The sequence below is a fragment of the Salvelinus namaycush genome, chromosome 42 (assembly GCF_016432855.1).
Source record: "Salvelinus namaycush isolate Seneca chromosome 42, SaNama_1.0, whole genome shotgun sequence".
Taxonomy (NCBI): Eukaryota; Metazoa; Chordata; class Actinopteri; order Salmoniformes; family Salmonidae; genus Salvelinus; species Salvelinus namaycush.
In genome coordinates, this window is record NC_052348.1 from 3,841,583 (window position 1) to 3,865,976 (window position 24,394).

At 42.4% G+C, this 24,394-nt stretch overlaps 1 protein-coding gene across 2 annotated transcripts; it reads right to left on the minus strand.

Annotated features, from left to right (window-relative positions):
- Positions 1 to 1,475: 1,475 nt before the first annotated feature.
- On the minus strand, positions 1,476 to 23,502 carry LOC120034672 (ribosomal protein S6 kinase beta-2-like). 2 transcript variants are annotated; one of them, XM_038981271.1, is made up of 16 exons: positions 23,438 to 23,502; positions 22,392 to 22,446; positions 22,061 to 22,098; positions 21,819 to 21,933; positions 21,604 to 21,672; positions 21,283 to 21,430; positions 20,775 to 20,832; positions 20,487 to 20,587; positions 18,928 to 19,018; positions 17,913 to 18,003; positions 17,690 to 17,797; positions 7,963 to 8,025; positions 7,613 to 7,690; positions 5,138 to 5,245; positions 4,765 to 4,877; positions 1,476 to 3,900 (listed from the first exon to the last, which is right to left on the minus strand). In XM_038981271.1, exons 1-16 carry the CDS (start codon positions 23,482 to 23,484, stop codon positions 3,708 to 3,710), a joined length of 1,476 nt encoding a protein of 491 aa, XP_038837199.1. In that variant the 5' UTR covers positions 23,485 to 23,502; the 3' UTR covers positions 1,476 to 3,707. The 2 variants fall into 2 exon arrangements, with proteins under 2 accessions (XP_038837199.1, XP_038837200.1); XM_038981272.1 differs by having other exon boundaries at positions 23,309 to 23,485.
- Positions 23,503 to 24,394: the final 892 nt, after the last annotated feature.

Genomic DNA, 24,394 nt, shown 5'->3' on the forward strand with positions numbered 1-24,394 from the left:
TGTTGGAGTGAGAGGGGGACAGAGGGAGGAGGATGAAGGAGATTCCTCAGATGACTACTCCAGTTTAGAAGGTATTGACCTCAACGAGAGCCAATAACCTAGAGGATGAGGGAAAAGGTGGTGGCGGTGAAGAGTGGGAGCGAGGGAGGCCAGGATAACATGAAAGGAGAGGACAGATGGAAGGAGGGTGGTGAAGAAGAGGGAACAGGGGAAATCCCCAGAGGAGAAAAGTGAGGGGGATACTAGTGACCTCACAGCACTCTAAGGAAAGAGGGAGGAAGGGGTTAAACTGGTGATGGGAGGGTGGGATACAATAAGTGTTAAAGATGTTCATTTTGTGACACAATTCACTCGTACTATTGGAGTATATTTTTCATAAGCGTGTCAATGTTCATTTCAGACAAATATAGGTTTTGGTAATCCATGTTACATTTGTGTTTTAATTAACGGACGGACCCCCTAATAGATTACAGATGAGGTCAAATATTGACACCTTTTGCACAATTCACTATTTCTTTTAAAATAAGTTGACATTGAAAAAAACGTTGTTCACATGTATTTGTTTGCACAAAAAAAAAAGAGACTTGCACTTCAAAGTAAAACATGTCCTGGACAAAACTATTCTAAATTAAAATGAATTTGGGTGGAGGTAAGTGATTCTTGTTTGTCATTTCTCACCTGTGGTAAGTTGCAGGTGCCTACTGGTTTAAAATATCCATTCAATCAGTTTAGTAAAGAGAACATTACATTCTGCTCCATGGAAAAAGTGCAAGGGCGCCTAAGTACACTGAGTAAACAAAACATTAAGAACACCGGTGCTTTCCATGAGATTGACCAGGTGAAAGCTATGATCCCATATTCATGTCACTTGTTAAATCCACTTCAATTAGTGTAGATGAAGGGGAGGAGACCGGTTAAAGAAGGATTTTTAAGCCTCGAGACAATTGATGCTTTGTGTATGTGTGCCATTCAGAAGGTGAATGGTTTGTGCCAAGAACTGCAGCGCTGCTGGGTTTTTCCCATGTGTATCAAAAACGGTCCACCACCGAAAGGACATTCAGCCAACCTGACAATTGTGGGAGGCATTGGAGTCGACATGGGCCAGCATTCCTGTGGAACGCTTTGAACACCGTGTAGAGTCCATGCCTCGACGAATTGATGCTGTTCTGAGGGCAAAAAGGGGGGGGGGGGGCGGACGGGTGCAACTCAATATTAGGAAGGTGTTCCTAATGTTCGGTGTACTCAGTGTACTCAGTGTATTTGGCCCGCAACCGTTTGTGTGAAAGAACGTCTTCAGCGATTGTTTATCATTGTGTTAAAATGAACTAATTATTAGGACTGACCCACAGGTCAACTGCACATAGTTAGGGAAATATATCCTACATTACAACTGGACTATGGAGGCTGTTGTTCAATTCCAGTGAGACAGACAGACATTGCATTAAACCACAATTAATAGCACATTCATACCAGAGTCCAGACATTCAACACTTTTATTCTTCAGGATTCTACAACCCTATCTTCCTCACGACCACATTAGCCGCAGGAAATAAAAACCTGATAAAAACATTCCACTTAGATCCAGAACATGTCATCAGTCCATTAAATAATACTATTTTTAAATGAAATACGTGTAAATATTATTTCCCTCCCCAGACCCAAATATGACTTTCAATGATACAGAGGTCTCGTCTTCCAAAGCTAGTTCTCACAATAGTATGACAGGATGGTTGATGAAAGAGCCACGGATAAACAGAGTTCGGCAAACTGTTTCAGTTGAAGAATGTGAATGGGTGCCATGTTGGCACCAGACCTGGGTTCAAAATCAAAACAGTATCAATTTTCTTTGATCATTTGATAGAGCCTGACTGGAGAGCCAGATGGATGGCGTTTGGACTATTCCATTGGTCCCATTGCGCCAGACAAGCTCAATCAAGTGAAACTTTGGCTCAAGGAAGAAAACAAATACTATTTGAACCCAGGCCTGCCCACATGTACAACAGTCTGCTAGAACTCTGTAGATCTATGGTTCTACATGATATGAGTAATGTTATGGTATGAGTGCTTGTTAAAAAATAAAAGGATAATTCAACATCGCTTCAGACACATAGGACTCAAATGAGTCGGATTGCTTTACAGCTGTAATACAAATGCGGTCGTTTTCATAATCTTTAAAATACTAAAAAGATGAGTATTTTTGATTATCTTAAGCAGAGTATTTTATACAGTGTTTTTAGAAATGTGCGTCATTCAATACTTTCATTCCTGCGTTATGACAATGATCACTAGTCTAAAAATCAACAATTTAAAGGTCGACTCGGCGTGAAATACGGTCCAACTCTGCCTATTTCTCAATTTTCAAACAGAAATGGGCCGTGCCTTTGGTGGTTCATTGTGTTATTGTGGTATTGTGGTCAGGCGTGCCGCAACCAACGTTGCTAGTTCATTAGCTACATTTACATTACATGTAAGTCATTTAGCAGACGCTCTTATCCAGAGCGACTTACAAATTGGTGCATTCACCTTATGATATCCAGTGGAACAACCACTTTACAAGCTACGCTAGCCGGTAACTCTTCCAGTACATGTGGACATCATTTCACATGATTTGAATGTGGCCGGAAACTGTAGAGATCAGTAAGAAATGGCACAGCTATAGTCAAATATCTTATTCATCAAATTCATTTTTTTTTTTTTTAAAGCATTAAATAACCTGGTATGATGGCACATCGATCAGTAATACAGTTTAAAGCTGTTATTTCTGCCCAAAGTCAACCTTTTAACATTTTGATAACGGCAATGTCAAATGCTTTGGCAGTAGTTGGTGTTCTCTTTGCTTATGTGGCAAGTTGAGAAAAATGTCAAGTGAAGTGGCTGGATCCCAAACTGATAACCCAACCTGTTCCCTAAACCCTTGTTGACTTCCCTTTGTGGCTCTGTGGCAACTGGACATGTAAAAGCTGTGGCTGGTCCTCTGGTAGCGTAGGAAAGGTTGGGGTAGGAAGTAAACAGGAAGTAAACAGATATTGACCCCACCCTTGGTAGGTGATTCTGACTAGAGGGAGTACAGCTACGACTGAAAGTGACATTTATGCAGCAGGTTAGGATCATTAACGTGGCAGGTTAGGAATTAAGGTTAAGAAAAGGGTTAGGATTAGCTCAATTGCTCTCCTAACCTGCGACGAAAAGTCACGTCCGGTTGTAGCTGTACTCTCTCTAGTCACAACCCTGGTAGGTGGAGGTGGGCACCAGCCCAGCACCAACACACCTGATTCTACTAAACTAATCATCAAGACCAGGAGCTGAATCAGGTGCTAGTGCTCGACTGGAACAAAAAGCTGCACGCCCTGTAGATCTTCAACTAAGCTCACCCCCCATTCAGACCTCAAAGGAATGAGTCAATGAGGGTATAGGGGGAAGGGAGCGAGTGTGCAGTATGGGGGTTTGGGACCCAGCCTGTGAGAAACACAAGGCCCCCTGAGAACGGCCGCGTTCCAGACGGACTAGCAGTCGTCTGCCAGACGTCACAACGCCTGGATAGGTGTTAAACACATCAGCTAACCACATCGTATGATATAGCAGCCTGCACCCAACTGTCGATGACGTGGTAATCAGCCGTTTGGCGGATGCGCGCGGCACGTCTGCAAAGTAGTCGGCCTGGAACGCGGCCAAAGGTTCGGACTCCTCCTGACTCGGCTTACTCCAGTTCATCTCCGGTTACACTTCTGCTTCTTGTTCCGGCCTGGTGTGCTGATCGGCTGCGTGGCGCCGTTGTCGGTGGGCGGGGTTGTTGGCGGGAGACGGAACGAGGTCTGGGAGAGAAGGTCCGACTCGCTCTCTCCTCCCCCTGATCCTCCTGTGGACTTGGCGAATGACCCGGGGAGAGAGAACTTGAGAGGACTGAGGAGCGAGAATAAGAACCATAATAGAAAGAAATGGGGAGAGACATTAGATAAGGGAAATGCATATCAATATATCAATCATGGGGTGGGGTTGTGTGTGTGTACAGCGTGCATGTACAAATGTGTGCATGTATATGCATGTATATACACTCCCCTAAGTATGTATTTGGACAGAGAAGCTAAACCTTTTAATTTGGCTCTGTACTCCAGCAGAATAAACAGAATAAAGCTAGGCAGAGGCAAAATCCTAGAGGAAAACCTGGTTCAGTTTGATTTTACAGACTGGGAGACAAATTCACCTTTCAGTAGAACAATAAACCTAAAAACACAAGGCCAAATCTATACTGGAGTTGCTTACCAAGAAGACTGTGAATGTTCCTGAGTGGCCTAGTTACAGTTTTGACTTAAATCTACTTGAAAATCTATGGCAAGACTGGAAAATGGCTGTCTAGCAATGATAAACAATCAACGTGATAGTGCTTGAATTTTTTTTTTTAAAGAATAATTTAACTCAGGCTGTAGAAACAAAAATGTGGAATAAGTCGAGGGGTATGAATACTTTCTGAAGGCACTGTATGATTTGTGCTAGAGATATGGGACCAAACACTAAAATGTCAACTACTGTAACACACTAAGTGAATTTGTCCAAATACTTATGACATGTTCAAATGGGGGCACTAAACACGGTAAAACAAATATGTGAAAATACCCTCCTAAAAAGGTGGCAATCTGTACTGTCGCCTTACGAAACATTTGATCTCATATCCAAAATGCTGGAATATAGAGCCAAATTCAAATATTCAGCTTCAGTCAGAATAAATATGTAGGTGAGTGTAAGCCCATGCATGTGTGTGCGTGTCACCTGATGGGGGTGCGTGGGCTGCTGTTGTGTCTGCGTACGGGACGTGTCCGTGGCTCAAAGGAGAAGCCCTCCTTCAGACTCTCCAACACAGAGGGAGCCACATAGGTAAAACCCTGACAGACAACATCCATTAATTAATTATATAGGATTACAAGCAATTCGAGCAACACTTCCACTACTCCTATTTTGTTTGGGAAATACCTGAATAAGAGGTGTTTTGTTCCAGGTGAGAACAGGGTCGTGTTCAATAATACTTGCCAGGGTTCTGGGTTCAAATTCCATGTGTGACCAGTACGGAAAACGTATGCACTCACTACTCTAAGTCGCTATGAATAAGAGCGTCTGCTAAATGACTCAAATGTAATCGTCTCACAGCGAAGGCGTGTTCGTGCTGGTGGCTGATTGTGGAGTCGTCAGGACTGTCCACCGGAGTCTGCTTGGTGAACCTCGTGTCAAACTGACTCACGTCCTCATCTGACTGCTACAGGGGGTGAAGCGAGAGAGAGAGAGGAGAAAGAGGGGGAACGGGTTGAATGGAGAGAGAGAAATGGTGGGAGAAGATAAATGCGGGAGTACGTTAACATGCACACTAATAATTTGATGTTGAACTGATTACGTAGTATGGCAATACTCATGTAAACACTTTACTCTGCTTAACTTAAAATCAGCGTAAGGTCAAAACCAAAGTAAGTATACGCCAAATAAAACCTGGTTTTCTGAGCAATCATTCAAGTTATTAGGACATGTAAACAGCTTAATTGGTGTTCCAGCAGTGTATTTGATCTGTGCATGTGCCAGCAGCGCAATCCTCTGTCTAATGCGCGAGAGAATTGAGTTCGGAAAAACAATGCACAGTGCATTCGGAAAGTATTCAGACCCATTGACTTTTTCCACATTTTAATACTTTATTCAAAAAAAAAAAATGTATCCTCAATCTACATACAATACCCCATAATGACAAGGCTAAATCAGGTTTTTAGAAAATTTTGCAAATGTATTAAAAACGAAAAACAGATACCTTACTTACCTTTACAAAGTAGTAACAATGTCTCACCCCATGTTCAAGAATGTCCTTTTTCCTCGCTCATTTTACGTTATTTGAAAACGATATCGTCAAAATATTTAAGGGGCATTGCACTAATAATGGCGCTGACTAGGGAAACGTTCCTGCTGTTCTGTTCTGTTAGTGCCAGTCTTCAAGTTCAAACAAACAATGTAACTAATAATGGAATCTTTATGCTTTCATTAATAAAAATGATAAAATTACCATTTAAAAATGCTGATGTTTATTTATGGATCCATAAATTACTATGGGAATAAATCCTCTATATGTAATTATTGGCGGAGAGTCACGTCATATTTTTCGATATACTGTAGGCGACATGAGTCTCACTAGTGTTGAGTAATGTGCTGTTAAGGGGTGTAGATCTTATTTATTTAAAGAACATATTGAAGTTAGAAGCAAAAGCCTACAACTATTTTAGCACCGTTTCGCGCTGCTCTGAGACAAGCATGGGGACTGGTCTTGATTAATCAATGAGATTTTTATTTTCATTTAATCTCCGTTTGGGTGTTGGTTAGACTACAATTAGGGTGTGGAAATGTTATGCTCGTAGTGTAACCTTTATTTAACTAGGCAAGTCAGTTAAGAACAAATTCTTATTTACAAGGACAGCCTACTCCTTCCTCCCCATCGGGGAATTGAACCCCGGTCTCGCGCGTGCAAGGGGATTCTTTAGCTAAATAGCCCAGTACTGTACTCATATTTATATATTCTTAATTCCATTCCTTTACTTTAGATTGTGTGTACTGTTAGATATTACTGTACTGTTGGAGCTAGAAACATGAGCATTTTGCTACACCCGCAAAAACATCTGCTAAACACGTGTGCCAAATGAAATGTGATTTGATCAGTCAGGATTGAGGGAAAGATGAACAGCGTAAAGTACAGAGAGATCATTGATAAACCTGCACCAGAGCGCTCAGGACCTCAGACTGGGGCGAAGGTTCACCTTCCAACAGGACAACGACATTAAGCACACAGCCAAGACGATGCAGGAGTGGTTTCTGGACAAGTCTCTGAATGTCTTTGAGTGGCCCAGCCAGAGCCCGGACTTGAACCCGATCTAACATCTCTGGAGAGACCTGAAAATAGCTGTGCAGCGACGCACTCCATCCAACCTGACAGAGCTTGAGAGGATATGCAGAGAATGGGACAAACTCCCCGAATACAGGTGTGGCAAGCTTGTAGCGTCATACCTGAAAAGACTCGAGGCTGTAATCACTGCATTCGGTGCTTCAACATAGTACTGAGTAAAGGGTCTGAATACTTATGTAAACGTAATATTTCAATTTTTTTTAATTGTAAAAATAATCTGTTTTTTTGCTTTGTCATTATGGGGTATTGTGTGTAGATGAGGAGAAAAAAACCATATCAATTATAGAATAAGGCTGTAATGTAACAAAATGTGGAAAAAGTAAAGTGGTCTGAATACTTTGCATCTTATAGTTTTCATAAACTTTATATTTCTGAACTCACAATCTAATAGACTTCTGTAGAATGTTTATTTTGATAGGTCATTTTCTGCATTTGTCCCATCAGTTAGCCAGGATTATTAGGGAAATAGTTTCTTGCAAAGCATTTAAACGAACTATTATATTAATCTGACTATCCACAATAATCATATTATTGTGTGCATGTATCCATGCTCAGATAGCAGGATGGAGGAACCATGCTCATAGAGTGGCATGCCACAGTTTGAACCTTAAAGGTACCTCCTCAATTATTTAAAAGACCCAGCTTAGATTTGACATTTTAGCTATTGAGACAGTAGAATAGTGGTCGTACCAGGCATGGCTTGTAGGGCGGCTCACACCTCTTATTCAGCAGGTCGTCCCAGTTGATGTGTCTGAAGAAGGGATGCTTCTGTAAAACCAGCAGAAAAAACGCTGCACTTAGAATCCATCCCTGTACAGTGCAGGTCTAGGCTCATGCGCTATTGGATTTTGTTCAATAAGCATCAGTATAAGCACTGATCATAACAAAGCAGGGTTGGAGGCAATTTCATTCCAGTCAATTCAAAGAGGTAGACATTTCTGTTTACTTCCTGATTTGACCCCAAGCCTATTACAAAGCTTTATGATGTCAATAGAAAACAAAGGGAGTTGTGGAGTGAACGGGAGATGTGTGTGTATCACCTGTATGTCTTTACAGTCTGCCGCACTGGAGCCTAGCCTCTGAGAAGGACTCTTCTTCAGCAGCTACAGAAAGGAGAGCGAGGTAAAGAGAGAAAGAGAGAGCGAACGAGCGAGGTAAAGAAAGAGAGAGCGAACGAGCGAGGTAAAGAAAGAGAGAGCGAACGAGCGAGGTAAAGAAAGAGAGAGCGAACGAGCGAGGTAAAGAAAGAGAGAGCGAACGAGCGAGGTAAAGAAAGAGAGAGCGAACGAGCGAGGTAAAGAAAGAGAGAGCGAACGAGCGAGGTAAAGAGAGAGCGAACGAGCGAGGTAAAGAGAGAGCGAGGTAAAGAGAGCGAGAGCGCGCGGAAGAGCAAGAGAGCGGTAAGAGCAAAGAGGGAGAGGTAAAAATGATAGCGCGGTAAAGCAAGACAGAGGTAGAGAGAGTGACAGAGGTAGAGAGAGTGACAGAGGTAGAGAGGTAAAGAGAAAAAAAAAAGTTAAGTAACGCAGAAGAATAGCTCCTGACTTGTTATAACTTTCTGGTTGATAAACGATTAAATTAGCAAAAAATGTATACGTAATCAAATTGTACAACTGCAGATCAACACAGGAGGAAAATATTGGTCTTTTAACTCACTCTCTGTCAATCTTAATCGTGCTAAATTCAAATTTGCAAATTTGTCAGCTAGCTCACCATCTAGCTCCAACTGTTTACTGGTGGCAACCATAGCAACATGGCCACTGAGGCAGCGCTAGCAACACCACCACCAGCAGAGACAGAGTCTCTCCCCCCCTCCCCCTTTTTGAATTTCCAGCAGAAATCAAAATCAGAGAAGGTAGGTAGGTTACGGGGGACTCTTTGGGGAGATTCACCTTTTTTTTTAACATTTATTTTATTTCACCTTTATTTAACCAGGTAGGCCAGTTGAGAACAAGTTCTCATTTACAACTGTGACCTGGCCAAGATAAAGCAAAGCAGTGCAACAAAAACAACACAGAGTTACACATGGAATAAACAAACGTACAAAAAAAAGTCCATGTGTTGATTCAATAATGAAGTAGACAAAATCTATGAAAAATCGGTATACAGTGTGTGCAAATGAAGTAAGTAAGGCAATAAATAAGTAATTACAATTTAGCAATTAACACTGGAGTGATAGATGGGCAGATGAAGATGTGAAAGTAGAAATACTGGTGAGCAAAAGAGCAGAAAATATATATATACAGTGGGGAGAACAAGTATTTGATACACTGCCGATTTTGCAGGTTTTCCTACTTACAAAGCATGTAGAGGTCTGTAATTTTTATCATAGGTACACTTTAACTGTGAGAGACGGAATCTAAAACAAAAATCCAGAAAATCACATTGTATGATTTTTGGGGATGAGGTAGAAAGTTGGTTGGATGGGCTATTTACAGATGGGCTGTGTACAGCTGCAGCGATCGGTAAGCAGCTCTGACAGCCGATGCTTGAAGTTAGTGAGGGAGATATAAGTCTCCAACTTCAGTGATTTTTGCAATTCGTTCCAGTCATTGGCAGCAGAGAACTGGAAGGAAAGGCGGCCAAAGTGGTGTTGGCTTTGGGGATGACCAGTGAAATATACCTGCTGGAGCACGGGTGGGTGGGTGTTACTATGGTGACCAGTGAGCTGAGATAAGGCGGAGCTTTACCTAGCAAAGACTTATAGATGACCTGGAACCAGTGGGTTTGGTGACGAATATGTAGCGAGGACCAGCCAACGAGAGCATACAGGTCGCAATGGTGGGTAGTATATGGGGCTTTGGTGACAAAACAGATGGCACTGTGATAGACTGCATCCAGTTTGCTGAGAAGAGTGTTGGAGGCTATTTTGTAAATGATATCGCCGAAGTCAAGGATCGGCAGGATAGTCAGTTGTACGAGGGTATGTTTGGCAGCACGAGTGAAGGAGTCTTTGTTGCGAAATAGGAAGCAGATTATAGATTTAATTTTGGATTGGAGATGCTTAATATGAGTCTGGAAGGAGAGTTTACAGTCTAGTCAGACACCTAGGTATTTATAGTTGTCCACATATTCTAAGTCAGCACCATCCAGAGTAGTGATGGTCCAGAGCACCTATTGCTCACCTCTTGGCCACAGCACAGTAGACTATATGATTACAGACATTGACTCTTTCTCTCTCAGCTCATTCACTGTCAAGCCACTAACACCTCTGTCTGATCACAGCCAAATTACATTGTTCCTCAAAAGAACAGACATGGAAACAAGCACACATTCACAGCCCAGTAAGCTATACAACATCAGAAATTCATACAGATGGGCCCAAAACAGCACAGAAGAATACCAGAAAGCAACCTGTAACCAAAATGTCCAAAACACTCTTAGATACATTTCTGGATACCATATTCACTCACAGTAAAGAAGGCATCACTCTAGCAGTAAAAAACATCAACTAACTAACTAAAATTGTAGTTATATATATATATATATATTCAGGCAAACGTCAAAAGAAGCACAACTAAAATTGATAAAAACAATTAACAAAAAAGACCACAAATGACAACTGGTTTGATGCAGACTGTAAAATAAGGAAAAAAAACAAGAACACTATCCAACCAAAAGCACAGACACCAAATTAATGGTGAATTACGCCTTCATTACTGTGAGACTTTAAAACTCGATAAACGTACACTCAGAACCAAAAAAGCACAGTACAACAGCAAGCAGCTGACACTAATTGAGGAGTCCATAAACACAAACAACTTCTGGCAAAATTGCTAAATTTTTGAGAGGTTGAATGGATTAGAAAAAGCTATAAAGGACAATCAAAATCCATTGGACTCCCCAATTACTGACCAGGAGCTCTATAAGACACTTCAGGCCCTGAAGAAAAAAAAATCATGCAGACCTGATGGCATCCTAAATGAGATGCTCAAACTCACTAGTGCAAAATTTCAATTGGCTGTATTACAATTGTTTAATTTGATCCTGAGTGTAGTTTATTTCCCTGACAACAAGAATCAAGGACTCAACCCCAATCTTTAAGAACAGACACACATTTGATCCTAACAATTACAGAGGCATTTGTGTGAACAGTAACCTGGGGAAGGTTTTCTGTAGTATTATAAATGTAATAGTTTTAAACTTCCTTAATAAGCACAATGTCTTGAGTAAAAGCCAACTTGGATTTATACCAAAACATCGCACGACTGATCATATTTACACCCTACACACCCTGATTGATAAACATGTCCACCAAAATAATACGTTTGCTTTATCGACTTCCAAAAAGCATTTGATTCTATTTGGCATACAGGACTGTTGTACAAAGTTATTGAAAGTGGTGTTGGGGGTAAAACATATGACATAATTAAATCAATGTATAGTGGCAATACGTGCATCATTAAAATTGTCAAGAAAAGATTAGAATTCTTTAAATCAGGGGCGGGGCCTTCGCCAGGGTTGCAATCTGAGCCCTGCACTCTTCAATATTTACATCAACGAATTGGCCACTACACTAGAAAAATCCTCAGCCCCCGGTGTTCGTCTCCACAATTCAGAGGATAAATGCCTACTCTTTGCAGATGACCTATGCCTGCTGTCACCCACAGCAGAGCCTGGACCTGCTAGAGCAGTACTGCCAGACCTGGGCCCAGGCAGTAAACCCCCAAAAAACTAAAATAATGATTTTCCAGAGAAGATCCAGATCTCAGGGAATTAGACCAATGTTCTCAATTGGTACAAAATATATAGAGTACTGCACACACTACAATTACTTAGGTTTAAAAATAAGCTCAACTGGACACCTTAATGATGCAGTGAATGAACAGCGAGAAAGCACGCAGGGCATTCTACGCCATTAAAAAACAAATTAAAATTGAAATACCCATTAAAATTTGGCTAAAACTAATTGAATGTGTCATTGAACCAATTGCACTTTATGGCAGCGAGGTGTGGGGTCCACTTGCAAAACAAGATTTCACCAAACGGGACAAACACCCCATTGAAACCCTGCATGCAGAGTTCTGTAAGATTCTCCTACATGTCCAGAGGAAAACTACAAACAATGCATGCAGGGCAGAATTAGGCCAATATCCACTAATAATAAAAACTCAAAAAAGAGCAATTCAGTTTTGGAAACATCTAAAATACAGTGACCCCCTCTCATACCATTACCAAGCCCTGCAATGCCAAGAGCTGAGCAAAAAAAAAAAAAGAGTCCCCTCATCCAGCTGGTCCTGAGTTCAAACCTGTTCTACTAACACACTGAAGCATCAAGACCAGAACAATCAATCAGAATAAAACAAATTACAACACAGTCAAAACTAAACTACATTACTTATTGGGAAACACAAGCACATGCACAAAGCAAAACGCAGTGCTATCTGAACCTAAATCGACAGTACACCATGGAAAACTATTTGACATTGGTTACTGATCAAAACATTAGAAAAACATTCACAAAGTACAGGCTCAGTGAGCACAGCTTTGCCATTGAGAAGGGTAGACACAGGAAGACCTGGCTCCCTGTAGAGGAAAGGCTGTGCAACCACTGTACAACAGCAGATCCTGAGACAGCGCTGCATTTCCTGACAAAATGTCAAAAATATAAAACAATTAGAGTGTAATTTCCCCAAATCTGAAACCCTTATTGAAGGTTTCAAAGACCTCTCTGATGAGAATAAGCTACCCGTCCTGTTGGGGGAGGACGCAGAGAGCTGTGGGTTGGCAGCGCACGACATTGCTGCCTGCCATAAGATGAGGGAGAGTGTCTGACAGACCAATCAACCTGCACATAACCTCTACTGAATGCTTATTGTTAAATGCATGGTCATTTTGACCCTTGGTTATTGTTGTTACTGTTGTCTCGTTGACAATTTTGATTCTTATTATTTTCATATTGTAAATATCCAAAGTAAGCTTTGGCAATATGTACATTTTTACGTCATGCCAATAAAGCAAATTGAATTGAGAGAGAGAGACAGAGAGGTAAAGAGAGAGACAGAGGTAAAGAGAGACACAGAGAGACAAAGACACCATGAGCAGGCAAACAGGCCCAACCCCTCATTCTTACCCTAGCCCAAGCCAATGGCATGTACCAGATAATCACACTTAATGGTCTGAGGCCAAACCACACGACTAACAACATTGGACACTTTATGGAACACAAAGCCTTCACTCTCTCATCCTGGAATATCCCAGGCCTATCATTGGCCTAAAGAGCAGGAATCTGGACCGAATAAATCAGAAATATAGACCTTGTCATCCTACAAGAAACATGGTATAGAGGAGATGGATCCACTGGTTGCCCTCTAGGTTACAGAGAGCTGGTAGTCCCATCTACCAAACTACCAGGTGTTATTATTATTATTTACCGTTATTTTACCAGTTAAGTTGACTGAGAACACATTCTCATTTACAACAAAAACCTGGGGAATAGTTACAGCGGAGAGGAGGGGGGATGAATGGGCCAAATGTAAGCTGGTGACCGTGATGGTATGAGGGCCAGATTGGGAATTTAGCCAGGACACAGGGGTTAACACCCCTACTCTTACGATAAGTGCCATGGGATCTTTAATGACCTCAGAGAGTCAGGACACCCATTTAACGTCCCATCCGAAGGACGGCACCCTACACAGGGCAGTGTCCCCGATCACTGCCCTGGGGCATTGGGATATTTTTTAGACGAGAGGAAAGAGTACCTCCTACTGGCCCTCCAACACCACTTCCAGCAGCATCTGGTCTCCCATCCAGAGACTGACCAGGACCAACCCTGCTTAGCTTCAGAAGCAAGCCAGCAGTGGGATGCAGGGTGGTATGCTGCTGGCAAACAGGGAAGGGACTCAGTATGCTAATTTGGTGTAGAGCAGACCTAACTCACTCTGTTAAATTAAATCAGGAACATTTTAGATTTGGCTAGAAATTCAAAAGGACATTATCTCAACAGAAAAATGTCCTCCTGTGTACTACCTATATCCCCCCACTAGAATCCCCATACTTTAATGAAGACCGCTTCTCCATCCTGAAGGGGGAAATCAATCATTTCCAGGGACATGCACCAGTCTGTGGCGACCTAAATGCCAGAGCTGGACAATAATCTGACTCCCTAAGCACACGGGGGGACAAACACCTACCTGCAGGTGATAGCATTTCCTCCCCCATATGCCCCCCTAGGCACAACATAACCAACAAAAACAGGTCACAACTCCTGCAGCTCTGTCGCACGCTGGGTATGTACAGTCAATGGTAGGCTTTGAGGGGACTAGAAATAGTACTGTAGACTACTTTATCACTGACCTCAAACCAGATTCTCTAAGAGCATTCAGTCAGCCCACTGACACCCCTATCAGATCAAAGCAAAAATCACAGTCTACTTGAACAGAGCAATACTTAAATCACGAGGCATCAAAGCCAAAGGAACTGAAAATCTTGAAGAAATGCTACCAAAAAACAATTAGACAACCGACAACCACAAATTCAATCACTTTTAGACACCTTCCTGGACAAAACGTTTCACTGTAATAGTGAGGGTGTAAACTTGGCAGTAGAAAGCCTAAACAGTATATTTGATCTCTCAGCTTCCTATCAAATCTAAAAATTTCAAGCAGAAAACCTAAGAAAATGAACAACAATGACAAATGGTTTGATGAAGAATGCAAAAACCTAAGAAAGAAACATATCCAACCAAAAACAGAAACCCAGAAAACCTGAGCCAACGCCTTCACTATGGTGAATCACTAAAACAATACAATACAGAAAAAGGAACAGCACGCCAGAAATCAGCTCAATGAAATTAAAGAATCCATAGACTAACCACTTCTGGGAAAATTGGAAAACACTAAAACAACACAGAGTTATCTATCCAAAACAGAGATGTATGGGATAAACCACTTCTCCAATATTTTTTGGCCCTATAACAAAGAACAAACAGCAAAAACATATACATGATCAAATACAAATCTTAGAAGAATCAACTATTAAAGACTACCAGAACCCACTGGATTCTTCAATTACATTGAATGAACTACAGGACAAAATACAAACTCTCCAACCCAAAAAGGCCTCTGGTGTTGATGGTATCCTGTTGGATTCTGGGTTAAACTTGGAACATTGCTATCCTAGAGTGATTTTTACATCAGAGGTTAATGGTTATCTGTAGGAACCAGATGGCTTTGGAATGTGCTGGGTGGATGGGAGGAAGTCACAGGATTGCTATAGGGGATACGGACCGACATCTGTGGATTAGGCAAATGAGGGGTTGAGGTCAGGTCAGATCCCCTTAAGGGAGAAATTATTATTTATTATCTTATTACTTCGTCTTCCTGTCGAATCATAATAGATGTAAGGATTGGAGAGAAGAAGGAGTGCCTAAATTGGAGTATATATATATATATTACTCCAATTTAGGCACTCCTTCTTATATATATATATATATATATACACACACACACTTGTGGTGGGGGAAACATGTTTTGTCTAATGCAGCTGTATTGATCCTCTGGGAAGAATAAACTTGGTTAGGCTTTCATAATGTCCGTTGAGTTTTTTACTCTGAGAATTAGAACCTAACCATCCTAAACAAAATTATAAAATATACAGACCACAAATTCCAATTGGCTATACTTTAACATCATCCTTAGCTCTGGCATCTTCCCCAATATTTGGAACCAAGGTCTGATCACCCCAATCCAGAAAAGTGGAGACAAATTTGACCCCAAAAACTATCGTGGGATATGCGTCAACAGCAACCTTGGGGAAATCCTCTGCATTATCTTTAGCAGCAGACTCATACATTTCCTCAGTCAAAACAATGTACTGAGCAAATGTCAAATTGGCTTTTTACCAAATTACCAACAGACCACGTATTGACCCTGCACACCCTAATAGACAAAAAAAAAAGAAAAAAAAAGGCAAAGTCTTCTCATACTTAGTTGACTTCAAAAAAGCTTTTGACTAAATTTGGCATGAGGGTCTGCTATACAAATGGATGGAAAATGGTGTTGGGGGAAAAACATACAACATTATAAAATCCATGTACACAAACAAGTGTGCGGTTAAAATTGGCAAAAAAAAGAATTTCTTTCCACAGGGCCGTGGGTTGAGACAGGGATGCTGCTTAAGCCCCACCCTCTTCAACATATATATCAACAAATTGGCGAGGGCACTAGAACAGTCTGCAGCACCCGGCCTCACCCTACTAGAATCTGAAGTCAAAGGTCTACTGATGATCTGGTGCATCGGTCCCCAACCAAGGAGGGCCAACAGCAGCAACTAGATCTTCTGCACATATTCTGTCAGACCTGGACCCTGACAGTAAATCTCAGTAAGACAAAAATAATGGTGTTCCAAAAAAAGTCTAGTTGCCAGGACCACAAATACCATCTAGACACCATTGCCCCAGAGCACAAAAAAAAAACTATACACCTCCACCTAAACATCAGCGCCACAGGTAACTTCCACAAAGCTGTGAACAATCTGAGAGACAAGGCAAGAAAGGCCTTCTACGCCATCAAAAATCAACATACCAATTAGGATCTGGGTAAAAATACTTGAATCAGTTATAGAACCCATTGCCCTTTATAGTTGTGAGGTCTGGTGTCCGCTCACCAACCAATAATTCACAAAATGGGACAAACACCAAATTGAGACACTGCATGCAGAATTCTGCAAAAATATCCTCCGTTTTACAACGGAAAACATCAAATAATGCAGAGTCAGAATTAGGCCGATACCCGTTAATGATCACAATCCAGAAAAGAGACGTTCAATTCTACAACCACCTAAAAGGAAGCGATTCCCAAACCTTCCATAACTAAGCCATCACCTACAGAGAGAAGAACCTGGAGAAGAGTCCCCTAAGCAAGCTGGTCCTGGGGCTCTGTTCACAAACAGACCCCCAGGACAGCAATACAATTAGACCCAACCAAATCATGAGAAAACCCAAAAAGATGATTATTTCCAATGTGTCAAGTAATTACCGACAAAAAACAGAGCAAACTAGAATACTATTTGGCCCTGACCACTGTGACTGACACAAACTTAAGGAAAGCTTTGATTATGTACAGACTCAGTGAGCATAGCCTTGCTATTGAGAAAGACTGCCGTAGGCAAACCTGTCTCTCCAAGCGAAGACAGGCTATGTGCACACTGACCACAAAACGAGGTGGAAACTGAGCTGCACTTCCTAACCTGCCAAATGTATGACCATATTAGAGAGACATATTTCCCTCAGATTACACAGACCCAAAAAGAATTTGAAAACAAACCCAATTTTGATAAACTCCCATATCTATTGGGTGAAATACCAGTGTGCCATCACAGCAGCAAGATTTGTGACCTGTTGCCACAAGAAAAGGGCAACCAGTGAAAAACAAACCCCATTGTAAATAAAGCCCATATTTATGGTTTATTTATTTTCCCTTTTGTACTTGAACCATTTGCACATATGACATTTGAAATGTCAATTTCTTTGGAACTTTGCAAGTGTAATTGTTTATTTCACTTTGGTTTATTATCCATTTCACTTGCTTTGGCAATGTAAACATGTTTCCCATGCCAAGAAATCCCGTAAATTGAAATTAGAGAGAGGGAGAAAAAGAGATGAAGGAAATGTAGAGAGAGAGAGACAGATATATAATGAGAGTAATACAGTGGGTTAGAGAGAGAGAGAGAGACAGAATAATAGAGAGATTGAGTCTTGACCTCTATTCTTAGGATGATAAATGTTCTTAAACATAACGAGAGATGGGGACGGGTGGGCGTCTTTACCTTTTTGATCATATCTCGGGCGTCCAGTGTGAGGTAGGGCGGTAGGTTGATTTTACACTTCAAGATCTTATCAATGGTCTTCTTCCTGTTCTCAGCAGTGAACGGAGGCTATGGGGGAAGTGACAGAGACAGGCAAGAAGACCACAGAGGTTTGAGTCAAAAGTCTTTCAAATGGTACACCCCATCCCTCTTTACACCCCCTCCCCTCTGCTCTGTCTCTCACCGAGCCCGTCATCATGTCATACATCAGGGCTCCAAGACTCCACCAGTCCACCGCCCGGTTGTGTCCTGTACGCGTCAGAATCTCTGGAGCCCTGAGAAAGAGAGAGAAAGAGAGTGAGGGGATAGAGAGCGCAGGGAAGAGACACTTCAGTAGAAGTGTCAAACAGCAGTCAAGCATCGATCATCATGTCACCAGAATCAGACTCTTTATTTATTGGAAAGAAGCGTCAATATCAATGTGAACTTTCACCACCCTGTGAAGATAGTCATAAGTCATTTCATCTGCAGCCTAATAAACTGCATGGTTTTCCGAGTCGTAGTGGGAGGACCACACACACCATATCATCTCGTGACCCCGAAGATTACTTCAATATGATGGTTATTATATCAATATTTGTGCTTAAAAGGATTTCCACTGCCATGTCTCGTATGATTCATTTTACCGACATAAAAAGATCCCATGTCGATTGAACAAATTTTCTGTCAGCATTTATAAAATTGTACCATCATAGTTGTCGTGCTTATTTTTTTGATACGGTATGACTTTACTCGCATAAAAAGTTTGAAAAAAAAAAAATGTATTTATTTATTTAACCTTTAATTAACTAGGCAAGTCAGTTAAGAACAAATTCTTATTTACAATGACGGCCTATGGGACTCCCAATCACGGCCGGATGTGATACAGCCTGGATTTGAACCAGGGACTGTAGTGATACCTCTTGCACTGAGATGCAGTGCCTTAGACCGCTGCGCCACTCGGGAGCCCAGTTTAGTTAGTGTAAGGAATATGGTGGAAGACCATGCAGCCCATGGACAAATGTAATGTTTTTAAATGCACACTTAACTTCAGGGAGGAGGGGGAGAATTGTACTATTACTAGTTAGGTCTGGGTTCACCTATCTGAACTATGATTACTACAGCGACCCCTACTGTCATTCAAAGAAAGTGCAGTCTCAGAGCGACAGCTGACTCAGAGACAGCATCCTTATCTCACATCAGTGTGGCACTACACTCACATGTACTCTATGGTCCCACAGAAGGTGTGCGTGACAGCGCCGTCATGAATGGACTCCTTACACAGGCCAAAGTCAGTCAGCTTGATGTGTCCTGGGAGACAGAGATACAATATCTGTCAATTGTAAATGATAACAACAAGCCAATCCATAGCAGATCAATTATCTAAAAAAAAATAGATCATATTTTCATCTCAGAGACATTGATTTCTAAACTCAAAAAAATAAAATTTCCCTTTTTCAGGACCCTGTCTTTCAAAGATAATTTGTAAAAATCCAAATAACTTCACAGATCTTCATTGTAAAGGGTTTAAACACTGTTTCCCATGCTTGTTCAATAAACCATAAACAATGAATGAACATGCACCTGTGGAACAGTCGTTAAGACACTAACAGCTTACAGACGGGAGGCAATTATGGTCACAGTTGCAATGTCCGTACTGTGAGACGCCTAAGACAGCCCTACAGGTAGATAGGACTGACACATGATCATCCTCGCAGTGGCAGACCACGTGTAACAACACCTGCACAGGATCGGTACATCCAAACATCACACCTGCGGGACAGGTACAGGATGGCAACAACAACTGCCCGAGTTACACCATGAACGCACAATCCCTCCATCAGTGCTCAGACTGTCCGCAATAGGCTGAGAGAGGCTGGACTGAGGGCTTGTAAGCCTGTTGTAAGGCAGGTCCTCACCAGACATCACCGGCAACAACGTCGCCTATGGGCACAAACCCACCGTCGCTGGACCAGACAGGACTGGCAAAAAGTGCTCTTCACTGACGAGTTGCGGTTCTGTCTCACCAGGGGTGATGGTCGGATTCGTGTTTATCGTCGAAGGAATGAGCGTTACACCGAGGCCTGTACTCTGGAGCGGGATCAATTTGGAGGTGGAGGGTCCGTCATGGTCTGGGGCGGTGTATCACAGCATCATCGGACTGAGCTTGTTGTCATTGCAGGAACGCAATGACAACGCTGTGCGTTACAGGGAAGACATCCTCCTCCCTCATGTGGTACCCTTCCTGCAGGCTCATCAGGACCCTCCAGCATGACAATGCCACCAGCCATACTGCTCGTTCTGTGCGTGATTTCCTGCAAGACAGGACTGTCAGTGTTCTGCCATGGCCAGCGAAGAGCCCGGATCTCAATCCCATTGAGCACGTCTGGGACCTGTTGGATTGGAGGGTGAGGGCTAGGGCCATTCCCCCCAGAAATGTCCGGGAACTTGCAGGTGCCTTGGTGGAAGAGTGGTGTAACATCTCACAGCAAGAACTGGCAAATCTGGTGCAGTCCATGAGGAGGAGATGCACTGCAGTACTTAATGCAGCTGGTGGCCACACCAGATACTGACTGTTACTTTTGATTTTGAGCCCCCCTTCATTATTCCATTTCTGTTAGTCACATGTCTGTGGAACTTGTTCAGTTCATGTCTCAGTTGTTGAATCTTGTTATGTTCATACAAATATTGACACATGTTAAGTTTGCTGAAAATAAATGCAGTTGACAGTGAGAGGACGTTTCTTTTTTTGCTGAGTTTATGTAACAGACAGACACACCTTGGTGGTTCAGCATGATATTCTCTGGTTTCAGGTCTCGGTAGATGATTCCGTTTGAGTGGAGGTGTCCCAAAGCAAGCACAATCTCACCCAGATAAAAACTATTTGTCAAAGAGGGAAAACATGTATTAACACTCCTCCTCGTACGCATGCACAAGACATACGGTCAAGCTATTATTCTCATCTTCTCCAAAATGTTCACATGGAAATTAACTGCTGTTTATGGCCTCAGCCTCACATTTATATCCTTTCCCAATGATAACCTGAAGCTGAGCATCTCTCTCTTACCAGGCAGTGTCCTCCATGAAGATTCCTTCTTTCTCCAGCTGCATGAACAGTTCTCCACCTGATAAAGAAACAAAAACAACAAGACTAGGGAGATAACGCGACAGAAGTGTCAAAGTTGAAGTGCCAGGATTCAGAGAGAGACATGCTTGTCCTACCCAGATCCCCTCCCTCCGGGATGAGGTCGAAAGCGTACAACAGGGCCCTCTCCCTCCCCCCATCCCTCTCTCACCACTGAGACACTCCAGGATGAGGTAGAGTTTACCCCCGGTCTGGAAGGCGTACAACAGGTCCCCCTCCCTCCCTCCCCCCATCCCTCTCTCACCACTGAGACACTCCAGGATGAGGTAGAGTTTACCCCCGGTCTGGAAGGCGTACAACAGGTCCCTCTCCCTCCCTCCATCCCTCTCTCACCACTGAGACACTCCAGGATGAGGTAGAGTTTACCCCCGGTCTGGAAGGCGTACAACAGGTCCCTCTCCCTCCCTCCCTCCCCCCATCCCTCTCTCACCACTGAGACACTCCAGGATGAGGTAGAGTTTACCCCCGGTCTGGAAGGCGTACAGCAGGTCCACGATGAAGGGGTGCCTCACCGTCTCCAGAATCTCCCGCTCTGCACGCGTGTGGGCCGTGTCCTTGGCGTTGCACACTATCTTCGCCTGGCAGGGAGAAAGAGAGAGGGATGAGTGAAAGGAGGGAAAGAGGGATGGGTGGAAGGAGGTGGAAAAAGTCAGTTGTGTATGTAGATATATTACATTTTGCCCTGGTAACCGTGGCAATGTTTAGAACATGCTTTCGGTTGAGAAAAATGAGTAAGAGGAATCGTACGTACCTTCTTTAAAACCTTCATGGCGAATATCTTCCCCGTCTGTGTACCCTGCACTTTCCGTACCTGGAAAACCTGCAAGTAGAAATACAATTGTTAAATAGGTCGATGACAAATGGATTGAGTTTCTGATCAAGAGCTTGGTGTATAGCCAAGTACATTGTGGAACTGAAATTCTTAGAAACGCACTGATTGATTGATTGACGCACGCGCACACACACCTTGCCGTAGCCCCCCTTGCCCAGCACACTTAGCAGCTCAAAGCTGTCTGGTCCAATCCTCTCACTGTCTCTGTTGACAATGGCACTGGTCAGCTCTATCTCTTCTGTCTGAACACTAAGAGAGGGGATAAGAGAGAGTTAGGAAGAGGGGAATGAGTGAGGGTGAGTTTATATGATTCAGTAAAAGATATAGGCTCAAGGAAGAATGGTGGACAAGTGACTAAGTTCATTGTTCCACTTACGGGTCTGTCTCTGCTACGGTGAAGTCACAAATGTCATCCTACAGAACACAAGAGGGATAGAAGAGAGGATGTCAAAGTTAATTCACTGTAGACACGTGAAGAAGGGTCACTGCTGATAGACTGAAGATGGCATTATTTAATATCACAGAACATGCATAAATCTTTCGTTTTGGGGAACAACTTTGTAGTTTATATGCTCTGTTCATACTAGCTGCAATTGTCTGGGCTTTTTCTTCACTACATTGAACACAGCCTTGATCTGACACTAATAACAAGTTAGTTAGGTACCCTAATTAAAAAACAATTTAAAAAAGTATCCTCAAATCCCCACCTCTGCATCGCTAAGGTCGTCCGACCCCAGGTCAATATCGAAAACACCTGCCATCCTGCGGAAGAAATTACAGTTATAGCTTAGTTATGTGTGATGTAATTAAAAACACAACGGCCCGAGAGCTAGCAATGTGAAACACGCATTTGTTGTTGTTACTATCTATCTACTATCTTAGCTATGCCTGACAGGTGCAAATACTAGGCAGCTAAGTTACACTGTCAAAGCTGGACAAGATGCGGGCGTTATCTAACGTTAACCTAGATGGGATCTAGGCAGGCTAATCGGATTCAGGGTGAAGTTTACGTAAACATTTCTTACTGGGCCCGCTGGCAGGGAAGGCAATGTACGCTAGCTAATGCTGTCGAGCGTCGTCAACAGGCATGGTTGGAGATAGCCGACTAAACTCAACGATTTACGATAGAGTTCAGCGGTGACTAGTATGCGGGGACTGGAGCTCCGACGTCACATACAACGACGTTATCAAAAACTAGCTACCGATTTCCGCAATAGTCCTACTGAAAGCAGTAGTTGTTGATTTTTTTTAAAACTTCATTTTATGTGATGTCTGGGCTCCAGTCCGCCCACTGCCACACGAGTCGCCGCACACCTCCATCTTAAATCTCAGAGTTGAGTTATATCGGCTAGATTCGAGAGAACAAGAGTCAGAAAGCTAGCCAGCTCATGTGAAACTAAGCTCAGACTGGAAATGTTGAAAGAAAGGAGGGAATCAAGTTTGTATTGTCACTTATGCTAGTCAAATGACTGAACTGACTGTATCAATGTAATATACAACGGGGTCGTGATCACATCGGTTTGAAGGCTGGTTTGACAACTAACGTTAGCTAGCTGATTACGACGACTCGTAGGTGATAAGTTCCCGTTCGTTAGCTACCCAAGCATTTCACCTCGCCTCATACCTTCACTCTCAGCTGCATTCGTCGTGACCACTGAGTCAGTGAGCTTATAAGTGGCTGATTCCACTTGTCTTGCTGTGTCGCTCCCAAAAGTATATAAGAAAATAAATAAGAATTTAGATTTTCTGTCACCTCGCTCTGGTCTTTGTTGATGTTCCGTTGTTTGTTTCTCTTGGCATGTGTGATTGAACTTTGACCTTTTAGCTACGTCATCAGTAAAAGACTTTCGATTGGCTGCTATTTTATTTTATAGTGGTAGATCAATTTATGACAGTGCTTTTTTATGTTATTTTAAACAGAACAGAACAAACAATATACAATGTAAAATCACAAATACAGCAAGAGACGTACATGAAAAAAAGTTTGTATAAAAGTGTACATGGGCATTTTGACAAATGCAGACATGGGTCAGAAAGGCAATTCCCATTGGGGAAAAAATAGCATTCCAGCTGAACAGAAGCTGTTCAGGGGTCAGGGACATTGTGGTCTCTCCACCAACTGGCTTTATCCAGTCGTTTCAGTAACGAGGTTATGTATGCGGCCCTGACACCCTATTGTAGAGCACCCCATAGGGCTCTGGTCAAAAGGAGTGCACTACACAGGGAATATAATGCCAGGTTTTTGTTATTATAAGGATGACAATGATATTTACATCTATTGAGACTTTGGAGACAATTCAACTATTTTATCAAACTGATAAAAAAGCAACAAAACCTAAGGGAAAAAAACACTCCAACAGATGTGTTACATAGCCTATTTGGAAAGTTACAAGCAATCTTTGATTTCGTCATTGTCTCTGGCTTTGTCTGTTTCAATCAAAGGCAGTAGCTCTTTTGGTGGTTTCGTTTCCAGGGTTAACAGAAGTGAGAGAGAGAAAGGTCACTTAGGCCTACAACCTACACACTTCTGTGACTGCAGCTTCATGCAAGACCAGTCCGTAACACACCAGCTCAGAAGCAACTGTTGTTTCACCAATGAGAGTACAACACCTAACCAACACCAAACCAACACCAAACCATTACACTATGCACGCTACCACGTATGACAAAGATTTTTGTTGGGTTTTAGGAAGCTTAGAGGCCATTTTTT

Excerpts from the sequence above, each read along its gene's own strand:
- LOC120034672 (XM_038981271.1), bottom strand. The coding sequence starts at position 23,484 with ATGCCAAGAGAAACAAACAACGGAACATCAACAAAGACCAGAGCGAG. Across the intron at positions 20,833-21,282 it reads CATCCTGGAGTGTCTCAGTG|GTGGAGAACTGTTCATGCAG; the intron begins GTGAGAGAGGGA and ends TTTCTTTATCAG. Across the intron at positions 7,691-7,962 it reads CAGACTGTAAAGACATACAG|AAGCATCCCTTCTTCAGACA; the intron begins GTGATACACACA and ends CTGGTTTTACAG.